This window comes from Cynocephalus volans, chromosome 8 (assembly GCF_027409185.1).
Source record: "Cynocephalus volans isolate mCynVol1 chromosome 8, mCynVol1.pri, whole genome shotgun sequence".
Taxonomy (NCBI): Eukaryota; Metazoa; Chordata; class Mammalia; order Dermoptera; family Cynocephalidae; genus Cynocephalus; species Cynocephalus volans.
Window position 1 is genome coordinate 38,860,710 of NC_084467.1, and position 17,491 is coordinate 38,878,200.

The 17,491-nt window shown below is 38.9% G+C and overlaps 1 protein-coding gene across 1 annotated transcript in view; it reads left to right on the plus strand.

The window, feature by feature from the left end:
• The first annotated feature begins 10,226 nt into the window (after nucleotides 1–10,226).
• The window catches only part of CMPK1 (cytidine/uridine monophosphate kinase 1), a 30,381-nt gene continuing 23,116 nt past the window's right edge, over nucleotides 10,227–17,491 (plus strand). Inside the window, exon 1 of the mRNA XM_063106278.1 lies at nucleotides 10,227–10,452. Within this exon, the coding sequence (XP_062962348.1) occupies nucleotides 10,282–10,452 (171 nt within the window). The 5' untranslated portion in view covers nucleotides 10,227–10,281. The remainder of the gene's footprint in view (nucleotides 10,453–17,491) is intronic.

Here is a 17,491-nt window from a genome sequence, read left to right on the forward strand (position 1 = left end):
GTGCAGCCTCTATGGAAAATGGTATGGAGGTTCCTCAAACAACTGCAGATAGATCTACCATACGACCCAGCTATCCCACTGTTGGGAATATACCCAGAGGAATGGAAATCATCAAGTCGAAAGTATACCTGTTCCCCAATGTTCATCGCAGCACTCTTTACAATAGCCAAGAGTTGGAACCAGCCCAAATGCCCATCATCAGATGAGTGGATACGGAAAATGTGGTACATCTACACAATGGAATACTACTCAGCTATAAAAACGAATGAAATACTGCCATTTGCAACAACATGGATGGACCTTGAGAGAATTATATTAAGTGAAACAAGTCAGGCACAGAAAGAGAAATACCACATGTTCTCACTTATTGGAGGGAGCTAAAAATTAATATATAAATTCACACACACACATACACACATACACACACAAACCGGGGGGGGGGGGGGAAGATATAACAACCACAATTATTTGAAGTTGATACAACAAACAAACAGAAAGGACATGGTTGGGGAGGAGGGGGGGAGGGAGAAGGGAGGGAGGTTTTGGTGATGGGGAGCAATAATCAGCTACAATGTATATCGACAAAATAAAATTTAAAAAAAAATAAATAAAAAATAAAAATAAAAAATAAAAAGAAAAATAAAAAAAAGCCCATTAGAAGAAAAAAGGAAGGGGCAAAAGGAGAGTTGAAGCATGTACTAATCTTTTGAACAACTAAAATAACATGTCTTCTTTTTTGCTTAATAGCTCAGATACCAATAAGACTTAAACATTTTATTACCACTGGACTTCTAAGAAGGATATACTATTCATAGAGTAAATACTTTTTGACTCGAATGAAAAGTAATTTTAAAAAAAAAGAAAAGTATTGATTTCATTTTAGGATTGGAATGATTCAGCTTTATATTTAGGAGAACTTGGAGGTGACTAAAGAGCTTTCCTTCCCAGATATTTTAAAAAATTTTTTGGAATTATGGTGTAATGCAACAAACAATAGCTTTGGGGATCTGGCCCCAATTCTGCCATTTAATCTGAGATTGATTGCCCTCATTTGCATATTGTATATTATCATAAAAAGAATTAATACATTATGATTGTAATAACTTTTACACTTTTAATTAACTTATTAAAAGGGCTGCTCATATATTATTAGTAGTCTAGGTATACTGACAATAAATGAGCAACACAGTGCCCTACATTCAAAGAAATTAAGGGAACCAACGTTAAATAAAGAGAATAAATTTAATGAAATAAAGTCTACAAATGCTATACCAAGAACTAACTTCACACTAAACTTTGTGCTACCTGCTATGTGGAACTGAACAGATATATACAGGCAGAGAACAAGAAAGGCACAATTTTATAGGCTGAGTAATGCGAGGTAATTATCCAAAGCAAATATGAATTATTGTTAGATTGCTCGCCAGTTTAAATAGACTGAATTCATTCTATGCTATTTCATTCCTGTTTATATCTATTTATGTGCCATTTCAAGACACTGTGGAATTGCTATCGCTATTAGCCCCTTCAGAGGAAAGCTACCAGTCTTATTTTTCAAATTTTCAAGTGCTTTAATTTACTTCATAGAAAACCATTGCCAGTGTGTCATGCTTTTAGAAAATGTATGAATTTGTTGTGTAATCAGTGTTATAACAAGAAAAAAATTGTAAAGGGAAAAATTCATCCAAAATTCTACATCCTAATTGCTGTAGACTGAATGCTTGTGTTCTCTCCCGCCCCAAAATTTATTTATATGTTGAAATCCTAATCCTCAGTGGGATGGTAGGAGGTGGGGTCTTCGGGAAGTGATTAGGTCATGAGGGCAGAACTCTCATGAATGGAATTAGTGCCCTTATAAAAGAAACCCCCAGAGAGCACCCTTGCCCCTTTCCACCATGTGAAGTTGCACATGTTTTCCTTAACTAGTGCTCTCACCTTCTTATAAAAGATGGCTGTCTATGAACAGGGAAGGAGGCCCTCAGCAGATACTAAATCTGCTGGTGCCTTGATCTTGGAATTCCCAGCCTCCAGAACTATGAAAAATCACTTTCTGTTGTTTATAAGCTACCCAGTCTATGGTATTCTGTTATAGCAGCCCGAATGGATAAAGACACTAACACAACAATTTGTTTCACCTTGTTTCCTTTGAGTCCCTGTTCATATGACGTGGTTTTTATGATTAGACAAGGTAAACGTTCAGTGTTATAAACCCTGACGGTGCCTACTAACTAGCTGGCTGTGAGAATTAAAGAGCTGTTGTTATCACCATGATCAGAGAAGTTGGAATCAGTTATTTCTCCTCTTCCTGGTTCTGTTACTTATTTACTGTACCAAGTTTCTTGAAACACCCAACTTTTCCTTTCTCAGTTTATACTTCTGAGCTAAGTTGTACTGCTGCTTTTTAAAAACAGCTATGCTTTTTAAAAATGACTACAGCTTTGCTTTTAAGGAACATCATATTTTTAAAGGGTATTACTAATCTGTCAATTTATGCAAAACTACTTTTAGACACTTAAAACTCTTGGGAAAGGTAACAATAACAAGTTATGTCTCAAGTCATGTTGACTTATTTTACTTATTTTTTAATTAATTTGTTGGTTTTAATTGACACATTGTAATTGTACATAGTTATGGAGTACATTCTGATGCTTTGATATATATGTGTGTTGTATAATGATCATGCTGATATAAAAAAGAAACTGAGAACAAATATATATAGTAAGGATTTATTAAACCAATATGAAGATTACAACCTGGGAGACAGATGAAGTTGCCCTGAAAATGTGTTCCAAGGAGGGCAGGCAGAGCTTAACATTTTATAATCACAAGGGGGAAGAGTCAAAGGAGAGAGAGAAAGAGAGCCCCACCTAATTACTTTATCTGGCTTTCTGTTGACAGTACATGACATCTAGATTTGGGATCGTTACTAGGTTACATCCTACATGCAGGGATCTATGGTAAGGGTAATAAGAAGTATTCTAGGTTATTTTATGGCTTTCTGGCGCCATATGGCTGCTTTTAAGTAAAATGATCTTATGATAATATTTTCCAGGACAGGTGGATGTGATTACTGACTTATCCCAGATCTCTCAAGGCACTAGAATTTAGCTCAGCTGGTCAAAGCAGATTCTTCTGGTCATCAGTCAGGTCAGGGTAGTTAAGGTATCCATCACCTCATGCATTTATCATTTCTTTGTGGCAAAAACATTCAAAAGCCTCTTCTCTAGCTATTATGTAATATACAAAACTCGACTGTTAACCATAGTCACCCTACTGTGTAATAGAATACTGGAACTTATTCTTCCTATCTAACTGTAATTTCCCCTTCCCAGTCTTGGTTATTTTACTTATTTTTAAAAGCTTGGGTTATTTGAAATGAAGACTGGAATGATGAAATAACACATACCAGTAAATTCTCTAAAAGTATTTGCTGAACTGAGTTAATGTACCACCACCCTGATTTTTCAGACAAGTAAATTGAAGGTATAACCAACCTACCTAAACTTACAAAGTTAATGAGTAAAGAGACTGTAAGATCAGCTAAAGACAATCTCCCTTCACTGGTCTGCCTGCAGTTCTGCAGTATGGAACTAACTAAACTCAGCTGAAAAAGTCACTCCTAGAGGGTAGGCATATTGTCTGCTGCCAGATTTGGCACATCAGATTTTTAAAGACATGTTTTCCTTAACTGATGCTCTAAGAATCTTTGATAAAAGTTCCTTTGATAAAGCCTTACAGTAATAACCATGCAAATCTGAGTAGCAGGAACCTTCATTTTAGAAACTCCATTAAGCTCAGGTTATACAATCAGCTAAGCATCCCTCCAGGAAATAGATCTCAATATAATACATGGTTATAAAGGCCTGAATACAAAGCATGTGACCTGCATGCCTAAGGAAGTGAATCATGATATAACAATAACACACATCATGCACTTAATTCAATGCTGTACAAAGAGTAATCGGGCACAGTTCCTTCCTTCAAGAAGCTCTAAATCTAGTGTGGAGATACCCAATACAACGTAGTGCTACAACAGAAGTAACAAGGGACTTGTGGGAGAGAGTAGAAGCACAAAAGAGGTGCACCTAACCCAGTCTTGGGAATACAGAGAAAGCTTCCTGGAGGAGGAAAAATCTGAGCTGAATCCTGGAAAGTGAGTAGAACATAGCCAGCAAAGAGGAGTGGTCAAGAATGGGAAAATGAAAGTATGAAAACAGATGATCTATCTCCAAAGGGCAATTATGATAAACAGGACAGATGAATAGTAACAAGGTCCTATTTCTAAAGCTCCTAGAAAGTGCACTAATAACATAGATATACCTTGGGAATATCTATGCACTGAATATATGCCAAGAGACCTAATGTACTCAGTGATGAATAAACACATATGGGTAGAAGTGGGTTTTAAGGATAACTCTTGCTATACATCTTTCTGAAGACAGGTCTTCTCGTTTGTAATATAACTTACTTCAAAGGGATTTTGTGAGTATGGAATTTTTATGGAGTCAGTATTATATAGAAAGAGTGCAGATTTTGAAGCCATACATGCTGAGTTTGAATTTGACTTTGCCATCTACTGCCCTGTGGTCTTGAACAAAGTACTTCCACTTCCTGGCTCTATTTCTCCATCTGTAAAATGACAGTACTAACTTCACAGCATTATAAGGGTTTTATAAGGGAAGGCTGATGTTTAGCCAATACACAACTGGTAAGACTGTGCTGGTGCTTAAAATACTGAAATATTTATATATGAGTTGGTATATAGCTACTCTATTAAGCACCTCCAGTACCCTCGACTTCCCTGGGACACCCTGGACCTCTCCGTGATCTAGCAATTAAAGGATGTATGGCACAGAAAATCCTGGCACAGAAATCTCTGCAGATATTCTGATTGTTTCAATAGTTTAAAAGTTTGATTATCATCTAAAACATAAATAATATAAGTGCAGTGCCTGGCACATAGTGGACATTCAATAGATATTTATCAAATTTATTTAACCTATGGATTCAATCTATGGGTTTAGATAGGGAATGGCCCTCTACTGGGTGACATCAATTTATTCTATATATATTTATTGGGACATACTATTATTGCATGTCTGGTTTTTTGCATTTAGGTGTAACTCATTGCATTTCTGCCACCTCCAAGGAGTAGGAGCACTGATATATGGCTAAGACAAAATGGATTCTTTGGGGACAAATTAGGATAAAGGTGCTAAGAGGTAGACCTTTCACTATGGATAAGCAGAAGGGTTAAATGTTCAAGTATCAGTGTAGTATGGTGTCTTTTATGAATTCTGGCCTCCTTGGCTTGGCTCCATGTGACTGCCTAGTATGTTAAGATAGGCCAAAAGCTACCTGGAGATCCTGACCTCTGTGGCTTGTTTCTCTTCTGGAGTGCTCCCAGGTATCTGTTGCCAGGGAGGCATCTAAGAGAAGAAAGGTCATCTAAGCCTGCCTTCACTGATTACTCAAGAGAGTTTTCTAAGTTCTATATGATCCAACTTAGCTTACTAAAGCTAAGGTTCCACAGAGGCATTCTGGGCCCTGTACCAGCTTTAAAACATGGCTCCAAAATTCTCTAACACTTCTGTTATCGATAAGGAGGATCTGTGTATCCTCTCCTTAAATCTGGGCCCTGTCTGCTTGGCTGAAAGAACATGGTAGAAGTGTTGCTGTGGCAGTTTCTGGGCTGAGGTTTTAAAAATTGGCAGTTTTCACTCCCCATTTCTTTGATTGTTGACTCTTTGAACCCAGCAATCATGCTGTAAGAAGAAATCCAGACAACCTATGGTGAAACCCATGGTCCTGAGCTTCCAGCCAACAGCCAACACAAAATTGCCAGCCATGTGAATGAGCCTTCTTGGAAATGGATCCTCCCTCCCCCAGTTGAACTGTCCCAGCTGATGCCATTTGGAGCAAAGATGAGCTGTCCTCACTGAGCCCAGCCCAAATTTCACATCATAAGCAAAATAAATGTTTTTTGTTGTTTTAAGCCATGAAGGTTTGGGGGCAGTTTGTAATGTAGCAATAGAAAACCAGGACAGGCTAAAAGAACCAAATAGGAATAAAGTGTTCTTTTGCCTAACCTTCTTTCAGGAAATGACTCCCTGGAAAATGCTTGTCAGGGATGCATTTCATGTTTTTATATCTTTCTACATTAATATTTTCTTTAATAGCCTAGCATGGTTGGCAGAAGGAGATGGGCAAGGTGCAGAACATTAAGTACTCAACCTGCTATGGTCATCGTTATCCAAAGAGACAGAGAGAAAAATCACCTCATGTTGCTGTAAGTAGGTATACAAGGAAGTTTTGGACCCAAACCCCTATGTGGAATCCTTAGTTCTGGTCCTCTACCAAGTAAGCAACAAAGACTGCCTTTTTGTCTCTGGCCTAAGGCCTTCACTAAAAGCATGCCAATAGTTTCCTAGACCCTTTTACCACAGATCCCATACCCTTAAGATCTTCTTCTCTAATTTCCAGAAGAGATACAGAAAAGTCACTGAAGATAATGTGGAAAAGGAAAGAACAGAGGAAAAGAAGGCACATTTGCTTTGATATGGCCTTTTTAATGCTCCCGCTACCCCTTCCTAATAAGACTAATTGTCCTTGTTCTCAGCTGCCCATGTCCTAGCTCCTCCTCCCCAGAAGCTGAAGGGTTTGGAGGCTTTCTTTGAGATTGGATTAGATACCAGATATTCTGCTAGGTCAGAGGTGGTCAGCAAACTATAGCCCCAAGCTAGGAATGGTATTCACATTTTTAAATGGATTTTAAAAATAAAAGAAACAATATTTTTGGACATGTGCAAATTATAGGATAATCAAATTTCAGTGTTCATTTCTAAAGTTTTATTGGAACATAACCATGCTCATTTGTTTATGTATTGTCTGAGGCTCCTATTGCACTACAATGGCAAAGTTGAGTAGTTGCAACAGAGATAAAACCTAAAGTATTTATTATCTGGCTCTTTATAGAAAAAGTTGGCAACTCCCTGGGCTAGATACCAGGGACATGCCTTCAAGAGACTCAGTAGCATCAATTGGGTAGCTTTCCTTTTTCTAATCAAAAAACATAAGCATGGGAGGCCTCTTAGAGGTTGTCTACCAAGGCTTTCATTTTTCCTTTCTCTCCATTTCCCAATTTAAAGATGAAAAATCTGAAGTTCAGAGATTCATAGGAGTTTCCTAAGGTCAGAGAGAGTTATTGGTAGCACAGAGACTTAAACCTAGATCTCTCTGCTCATTGTCAGATGCCCCTTGAATATTCATCCTCCCTGAGTCCTAATAACTGTACTAAAACGGGGCAACATCTTGGACAAGGTAATTAATTATCTGTATCCTTGCTTCCCTACTGGTAACATGAAGAGTTTGGCCTTCAGAACTCTACAGTCCCTTTCAACCTATATGTGCTTGGCTTTTTAAATGAGATGGTACCCAGCTCTACAGTAATAACAACAACATGAGATATGGACTCAGAAGTTCTGAATTCCAGCTCTTGCTGCCTACTGGCTGTATATCCTTGGACAACTTTTGGCTTCAGGTTTCATCTGCAAAACGAGGTTACATAAAAGTAACATCTATATTATTAGGTCAATGAGATAGTAGCTACAATAAGGCACAATAAACAAACAAAAAACTGGAATATTTTGTAAGAATATTAAGTTATTAATAATAATATTTCTCCAGCTGTGATAATCTGAAATATCTCATTTCCCCTTTCATGGTGGGAAGGAAAAGGTAGAAATTGTGGAAAGGATGGAGGTAGGAACTGAAAGGAGAAGGGAAAAGAGTGGCAAAGAAAAGAAGGTGGGGAGGACAGGAAGAGAGAAGCAGATGGGGAGAAGGGAAGGACGGATGAGTAAAAAAAAAAAGAGGGCAGGGAGGGAGGGTAGAGTGAGATAGGGAGGAGTGCAGGAAATGTGGGGTGAAGGAAAAGGAAAGGAGTAGTAGAAGGAAAAGGAAAGTGGGGGTAGTCAGAGAGCCATACCACCATCTTCCTCTCTTGTTCACTATCATTTACCAACCTCTTGATCACTCTGCCCTCAACAACTTAGTTCTTTTCTTGTAGTCTCTCTTCACTCCAATACAATCTGACTTAAACTTCTACATGGATGATAAACCTAACACACTGCTCTCTCAGTTCTAATGACAGGGCATGCATTAGGCCTCAGCCTTTTATTCTGGTGGTCTCACCTCCGCATGGGTTCACCACAGACCTTGGCATCATCAGAAACTCACAATCTCTGAAATTTCCATTTCAAATATCCCACTTAGGCTACTGTCATCTGTACTGCCAGCTCACTTGCTAGAATACCCTACTGCAACCATTCTCCTGTCAATGCTCTAATACCTCGGTTCCTTTCCCTGCCACCCTCTACTCTTCTACTATCAGGCTTCACATGTAATTATTTGCTTTTCTTTATGGTTTTGATTCTACAATACATCATCATAAACATTCTCTTGCAAACACCCTCAACTCATTTGGCCTTCTCTCTCTGTTGTACTTGCCAGGCAAAACTCCATTTCTGGTTGAAGTCAACAGTCTGTCTTCTCTGCCTGCACCTGAACAGCCACACATCTTCAATTATTTTAAATCCATTATCTCAAATACCAAATGAGCACACTGCCTACAAGTGCTGCTGATTAGTTTTCCTTAGAAAACCAACTTTTCCACTCTCAGAAACCAACATTTCCACTCTTCGTGTCTATTTCATTCCTTCTCTCTCCTCAGACATCTTACTCCCTTTCTCCTTACCCTCAGCTGATAATGCCTTTTTTTTTTTTTTTTTTTTTTGCTGAGAAAATAAAAGCCATCAGACAGGACTGCTCTCACTATCTTCCTACCATCAACCTTCAAACTTTCTTGCAACTGAACTCTACTTGCAATTCCTATTACAAATGAACTTTTTCCTATGCAAGACCTTTGAAATTACCTAAGACCCTCCACATGCACTGTGGAACCTATCTGATTTCTCTTCTCAAGAGATTAGCTCTCTTTTCTATCAAATCATTCCTAGTTGCTTAATTACAAACTCTAATATAGCACTGCCCAATATAACGTTTTGTGATGATGGAAAAGTTCTGTATGTGCACTGCCCAGTACGGTTGTCCGTAGCCCCATGTGACTATTGAGTGGTCAAAATGTGGTTAGTATGACTGAGGAACTGAATTTTTAATTTTATTTAATTTAAATAGCCACACCTGGCAGCTACCATATTAGGTAGCATGGCTCCTAGCTGCCACCCTAAATAAACTTTGCCTTGACCCCTTATTTGCGCTATTGTTTTCATTCCTCATCTCCTATCCACTTCTCTTTCATTCCAGCTCCAAATTAAATATAGTGGGATATGCTTTGGGCAAGATCATCAGTGTCTCCCTGTTGCCAAATTCAACTTATCTGTACTCATCTGCTTTTATTATAATGTTCACCATTACACAAGCACAATCTCATCCCAAATACTCTCCTCTTCGCTGGGACAACACATTCTCCTGGTTTTCCTTCTATCTTTCTGGCTCTTCCTTCTCAGGCTCTTTCTTCCTCTTCTCTCCCAACTTACAAAGGTCTGTGTTCACCAAGGCTCAGTTCCTGGATTCCTTTTCTTCTCGCTTAAGAGTTTTCTCTAATGAAGGGGGCAAAAGAATAGAATTATATTTAAAGGTCTTCCCACTGCAAATAGAATATAATCCAAATTCTTTTCCGTAACCAATAAGCCTGAATGGTGTGCCACAGGCCTAACTCCCCCACTTCTTCACTTTCCATTATCCCTTCATTTCTCCCAGCCCTGGTCTCATTGGAGGGTTTTGCACATGCTTTTCTCTTTTTGTGGGACATTCTATCCCAGTTGTTGCCTGGTTTTGCTCTTTCCTATCCTTATGTCTTTACTTAAATGTCACCTCTTCTGACTACCTTAATATTCTCCTTGGTATTCCTTCGTTTTTTTCCTTCAAAACCGGGAGGCTGCTTGTAGTCATTTATTTATTCGTGTGTTTCCTTGTTCAGGTCAACTGCCTCCCCACTGGAATTGAAATCTTTGCAAGCAGAGACAATGGGTTTTGCACTCGCGTGGGGCACGTCCCAGCCTCGAGCACAAATCCTGGATCAAACATCTACCACCTGTGCAGCGGGAGATCGCCCGGCGCGGAAGCTCCTCCCCTTCCGGCCGCGGTGGGCGCCGGCTCGGCCCACCCCTTTCCCCGGCGGCCTCGCTGCCCCGCCCCGCCCCGTGCCTCCGCCGCGCCGGGTGCTGTCAGCAACCTCAGCATCCGGCAGAGGCGTGGTGTATGGTGAGCCACTGCCGCCGCCGGCTGCTGCTCGTCCTGGGCCTTAGCTTCCCGCTGCTGACCCGCCGGCCGCTTCTCTTCTCCCCTTCCCGCCTCATGAAGCCGCTGGTGGTGTTTGTCCTCGGCGGTCCTGGAGCCGGCAAGGGGACCCAGTGCGCCCGCATCGTCGAGGTGAGGCCCGGGCAGCTGGCGGGCTCCCTGGCGCTTGACGGGACGCGGGCCGGCCTGTCCCGCAGCGCCTGGCCGTCGTGTCCCCAGGAGCCCCTGAGCTGCGGACTACGAGTCCCAGCGGCCACCGCTCTGCCCGCGTGGCAGTGGCCGAGGGTCCGCCAGCGCGTGGCATGCCGGGACTAGTAGTCGGTGTCCGCCCGCCTTTGGGGGACCGCTTGGGGTCGCTTTGTTCCTGCGCCCCCTCTTTTCTCACATTTTGGGGACCATATTCGTCTGAGTGGTCTGGGAGAGGGATCCCGGGAGGGCCAGCCTCTGGGGGTCCCCAGCGGGCAAAGATCAGTGTGTCGCTGCTTGTCTGGCAGGTGAAGGCAGCAGGAGCGCGTATTTATTTGGGTTGGAGGCCAGGTGCGCCCACAGCTGCCTGAAGGCGCTCTAAACTTCGAACTCTCAACAACGGGTCCTTACCCTAGAAAGGAACCCCTTGAGGCAGGGTGTTATTTTAGGCATTCTGTGAGGTGCAGGCTTCGGGCAGGGCTTCAGCCCCAGGTCTGAAAAGCCCTGGAGAGGTGTACTCAACCTTTGGCCACAACCTTTGGCTCTGCTGCCAACTCACACTTCGTCCTTGGGCAAGTAGTTCTCTCTTCGTGCCTCAGTTGCTCCTTCTAATGCAATAAGAAGAGGCTCTGCACCCAGATTTACTCAGAATATAAAACACCTCCCAGCTATAAAATCGTGTTACTTTTTTCCTCTTTTGCTTCAAGGTGTGAAAAGGTTACCAGTTCAATTCCGTTAACCATTTTCGGGTTAGAGCGACAGGTGGTTAGCTGCAGTGATACTGCGAGGAGGTTGAGTGGACAATCTGGGGAATTCTGGGGAGAGAAGGAAAAACAGAAGATGTGTAGAAGCAGAAGAGGCGACCAGTGGTGGTGTAAAACCTCCAAAGAATCGCTGTGAAATTCGGTAATCAACAAAAGTTGTTAAAATAATTTCCTCCTCTTCCAGGATATGGCCTATATTAGCTTTGGGCTTTTACTTCTCTCCTTCTATATTCATACCATCACCTCCTGTCCTATATTTTATTCTCTAAAGAGCATCCAGAAAAAGTCTACGTGTTCTAGGTCATTATGTGTTGTACAGCTGTATTTATAATTATTGATCATTTTTAGAGATAAAAATGGAACTAGTCCAACCAAAAAATATTTTTCTCCTTATTTTTATTTTTGTTGGTTCTTTTCCCTTTTTTAAAGACAAGTGACAAGTGGTTGATTTCAAGTTATTGTTTTATATACGAAATGACTTAACATGTGAATAGCATGATAGGGGAAGGAACAAAGACTTTAGAGTCAAACAGATATGCATTCAAACTCTGACTCTGCCATTTACCATTTTTTCTAGGACCAGAGAATTTTTTAGTTTTAGCTTGAGTTCCTTTGTGAAAAGGGAGAAAATAGAAATACAAATAATTTTTGAGAAGCAAATAATTTTTTTCTCCACTTTAAACTTCCTGATCTCGTTATATTGGTTATTTTTAAGTAATATTACTTTTTAAACATTGGTTTATGACTGTTATATTTGAATGCATTTAAATATTTTGTTTCTGAATCGTAATGTGCCTTTAAATGTCCACATCCAAACTAATAATAATACTCATATTACTCCACTGGATTCAAAATAATCTACACATTCTGTAACTAGTATTTATTTTTTACTCTGTTCAGTAACTGCTGATAATATTTTAAATCTGTTAATTATCAATTATAAAATTCCATGATGAGATATGTACTATAATATATTATTTAAGATTTCAGCAACCCTATGAGCTTAAACTGTTTTGAACTTCTTTCACGAAAATGTTTGCTGTTGATTCCAGTTAGTTACCATAAATGTTATTGAGCTGATAGTCAACTAATTCCAAATAGTTTATAATTTAGTAATTGCTATCTCCTGACTAAATAAACAGTAGAATGTCTATGGTCAGAGGTGGTTCCCCCTCCCCCACTTTGTAAGTTTCTTGTATTTTGACTCAATATTTTATTATATAAGCTATCATAAGCTGAATCCCAAAAGATTGTAATTTTCAGAACTAAATTTTTTTTTCCTATAGGGAAAAAATTATATACATCAATGTGAAATTCCCCAACTATCATGCCAAAGCTAATTTAGCTCAGAGGGTGCCTGAAATAGAATTGTTTCTTTGGGAAAATTACGTTGATTTCCAACTCTCCCTGGCAGAAGTACATCTTTGAGTCCTGGCCATAGGACCTGAGGATATTTTGCCCTTTAAAGGTTCTGGGGCATCACAGTTAGGGAATGGGGTATGGTTGGAGGGAAACTGGAACTGTACTTATTTTTTCTCTCTGAAGGCTCATTCTTCTCTGCTAATTGCTGTCATGACCATGAGGAAGAAAAGGCAAATCTGAAAGTGTTCTGAACTGGGAAGGAAATTTTGAAGGAGGTTTTTGGATTGATTTTACCCATTTATTTGTACTGATGTTTACCAGTTTTTGTTTATTTTCTGTTTCTAAATCTGTGTTCTCTCATACAAAATTTGTTTTTGAAAATTAGCCATTTTCTAAATCAGTGCAATACTTTATTAAAGTGCTTAGAGTGGAGTTATTGTGGGATAACTTGCTTCTAAAAAATCATGATGGAAAAAAGATCATGATGGAAATACTGTGTCATTTTGAGTTATTAAAATTAAGGTTTATTTATATTTGTTGTTTTGGCCCTAGAGAAATTATGGCACCGTAACCTAAACTTATCTTTGAAAATAACAATTTTGCATGTGTTAGTTGGAAGAAATATTTAAACCTCCTCTCTTGTATAGGTTGTGAACGTTTTGCTTACATAAATTATGACTAAATCTTAAATCTGTACCAAATTGCATTCTGTAGCACCCAGAAAGCATTTCTTATCATCTTGTCATAACTTCCTTCAGGGCTTGTATGGGTAACTCATACTTTGCATGGCTGTCTGTATTAATCAGTTTCTGTTGCTTATAAAAGAATACCTGAAAAATTTTTTTTTTTGGTGTGTGGCTGGGGATCTGAACCCATGACCTTGGTGTTCTAAGTCTGCGCTCTAACCAGTTGAGCTAACTGGCCTGCCCTGGGTGATTTAGAAAGAAAAAAATTTATTCCTTACAGTTTTGGAGGCTGGGAAGTCCAAAGGCAAGGGAAGATATCTGGTGAGGGCCTTGTTGGTGGGTAGTGACTCTTCACAGCAATGCATGGTGTCACATGGTGAATGGCTTGAGCGAGAAAGTGAAAGTTAAGCTTCTCACTTGCTCTCCTTATAAAGCCTTCAGAATCCACGCCCATTACTCCATGAATGGATCAATCCATTCACAAGAGTACAGTCCTCACAATATAGTCACCTCTTCAATTACCTTTCAGTTGCCACCCTCTTAACACTGTCAGAGTGAGGATTGGGTTTCTAATACATGAAACTTTGGGAGACTCATTTAACCCACAGCCCTGTCCTATTTGTTGTGCTTAGAAAAAGTTTTGGATGATATTTAGTTAAAGCATATAGAAATCAGAAACTCTCCATACAGGCCAGCTGCCCCCCCCCCAAAAAAAAATCAGAAACTTCTTTTTATTTATCTTTTTGTCTCCAGTGTTGCACATTGTGCCTGGCTCATAGTAGGTGCTTAATACATATTTGTTGAATTAATATAGAGGACATTAATTTGTCCTGAAGATACAAAACTTTTAAAAAAATTTGGTCCCCAGGGGGCGCCCAAGTAACAGTTAGCTTGTCCATTTCAGGAACATGAGTGTTTGAAGGAGACCAGTTCTGTCTTCCCCGGATTTCTCATGTACCACTTTTCTTTACTCTCAGTGTATAAATGGTATGGTTGTGAAAATCTCAGCAAATTTCCAAGCTCCTGATTACAAATCCCCCCAAACAGACTGGCATTCAGAAGAAACTAGATAGGAAATCCACTGGACATTAATGTCCAGAGTTTAAGAATAGGCCACTTTCCTTTTAGTGAGATAGTGTGGAGTAATAAGTACTTTTTTTTTTTAATGAAAGTTTAAAATATCTGTAAAAGATGGTTCACAGAATCCTTGACTCTTCTAAAGCACCACTGTTTTATTAAGGGTGCTTGTAATATGAGATTTTTCTGTTAAGCACTTGGAGGAGAGGAGTATATCTTTAGATTATTTACTGCCCTTATTTTTGAAAACTCTCATTTTTTCCCTTTCTATTTTAAGTTAAAAAAGTAATACATGCCATGGGAAGAGTTAAATCTCTTCTAAACCTCAGGTTACCAGTATAACTGCTTGGTATTAACTGCTTTCCCATCTTTTTCTCAATATTCTCACAAACAAAAATGCAAATTTTTTTTTTTTTTACCTTCAAATGGAATTCTATTTTTTACTGAATGTATCATGGATGTCCTTTCAGATTTTTACCTATAGATTTATTTCATTTTTTTTAGTAGCTGTGAAATATTCTGTAATATAGTTGTTAGTTATCAAAGTATGGTTGTACTTGATGGACATTCAGAATAGTTTCTGGGGGTTATTTTGCTGTTGCAAACAGTGCTTCAATAAACTTCTTTATAAATATAACATTGCATATGGATGCTTTTATTTTGTGAGCAAGATTCCCAAAAGTGGATTGCTGGGTCAGAGGTTATGTGCATTTCTAATTTGAATTGATAATTGTCCAATTACTTTTCAAAAACATTGTATTAAGGTTCTCCAGAGAAACAGAACCTTTAGGATACACATAGGTAGATAAGAGGGGATTTATATAGGAACTGGTTCACACAGTTATGGAGGCCGAGAGGTCACACATGCAAGTCACACTTCTATATGCAAGCTGGAGAACTAGGAACACTGGTGGTATAATCCAGTCTGAGTCCGAAGGTCTGAGAACCTGGAGTTCTGATGTCTGAGGGCAGGAGAAGATGGATGTCCCAGCTCCAGAAGAGCAAATTTGCCATTCCTCTGCCTTTTTGTTCTAATAGCCCTCAATGAATTGGATGATGCTTGCCCACAGTGGCAAGGGCTGATTTGTACTCTATTAATTCAAATGCTAATCTCTTCTGGAAACACCCTCATAGACCTACCCAGAAATGTTTTACCAGCTATCTGGGTATCTCATAACCCAGTCAATTGACACCTAAAATTAACCATCACAAACATGCTTATTACATTTCCGTCAGCAGTGTATGATTCTTTACTGGCACTGGATGTTAATCATTTTAATTTTGGCAAGTTTGCTAATCTCCTTTTTGAAGCTTTTCTGAGTAAATTCCTTATTTTTTCTAAGAGGTCCATTAAAGTGAAATGGCATACTTAGCTGTGTGTATTTTTTAAAAAATATTTCCCTGTACTTGTCATTTATTCAGAAAACATTTTTGAAAGCCAGGCACTGTGATAGTTGCTGAGATGAATAAGACACAGACCCTATTGCCAAAAGTTTACAGTTTAGTGGGGAGACAAGGAATTTAATCAGTGATTATTACAGGATAGAGTGATATAAATATATTTATATTTATATTTATATATTTCTAAAATATAAATATATTTCTATATTTATAAGAATATACCAGACATACCAATTAGATAAGGGACATCTGAATTTCAGTCCAGTGAGTCAGGGAATGCTTCTCAGAGTAGGTGATGTGATATGTATGAGCTCAATTTTGAAAGACAGAAAGAAAGAATCATCCAGGAGATGTGGTGGGGGAGTGGAGAACACTTAGAGCAGAGTTATCCTTGCATAGAGTAACTGAGGGTTTGAATTCTGAGAAAAGCCTATGAGAGTAAACTGACATACATGAGCATGACACAAAAAACACTTCCTGAATGCAAACTGTGTGCTGTTCCTGTGGGTGGGAAAAACAGGCTTCTAGAGATTCTCAATTTGGAGTGGAGATAGACAAAGACTTAATAGAATTTCATGATAAAAGATATGAAAGAATTTTGCAAATATTAAGCCTTAACCATAAATTATTTTAAAACTTTATCTTTTGGTTTTGCCTCCCTAACTAGAGTGTAACGTCTTTTTGTGTGTGTGCTGGCTGGTACAGAGATCCAGAGTGTAATGTCTTTAAAGGTGGGCTTTTGCTCGCTCTCATTCTACTGCAAGGTATTTGAAATGCCTACTCATCCTTCAGATCTTAACTTAATTTAAAGATTCCCAAACATTCACAGTTCATGGTGCACTTAGTGTCTCAGTAATTTTTTTCACAGCAATCCTAGTCCAAAAGGAATACTAATAATTGTATTTATTAAGTAGGTCTAAATAATACTTAATAAGTATCTGTTTTCTAACAACTTAGTAGCTGTTTGAAGAAATAACACATACAAATTAAAAGGAAAAAGTAGCAATTTTATTTCATTCTTAAGTAACCACGATTGCAGCACTTACTAATGGAATGTATGTGCCTGTTGGGAACTGCACAGTTTCTCATACATTGGAATCAAATGGACACTTTCACCCTTATTTCCTTTTCCACGTTACTTTTCATGTAACTTATTACTTTTCATGATACTTGTTTTTGTCACAGCAACTTCCCAGCAAAAAATCAGCATCACAAAGATATGGTGTCATTGAAAGGAATGTACTGTGATCTGAAGTTGAATCCTGAACTACCTTGAGCTGGTAGTTCACATGGTATCTAACAGATATCAAGTATTGTTGTGTTTCCCTTGAAAATTTAAACCCAGAGTACTGTATGCTACTCAGTGCTCCAGGGCACCTTGGCATACAGTTTGGGAAACATGGGCTTAAATGTTATTTCCTCAGTGAAACTTGACATTTTTAGACTAGGTCAGGTTTCTCTATCTTTCAGAGCACTTCATAATATTTATCAGTTTGTAATTCTTTTGTCCTTTGTAACATTAATCTGTAATTCATCTTTATTTTTATGATTATTTGATTGTCTACCCTCTTAGGTTGTAAACTCCATAAAGGTAGGAACCCTAGATGTAAAATTTTACTATCATATCTTCAGTGCCTAGCAAAATGTCTGGCATAAGTTGATGCTCAATAAATATTTGTTGAGGCCGGCCCGTGG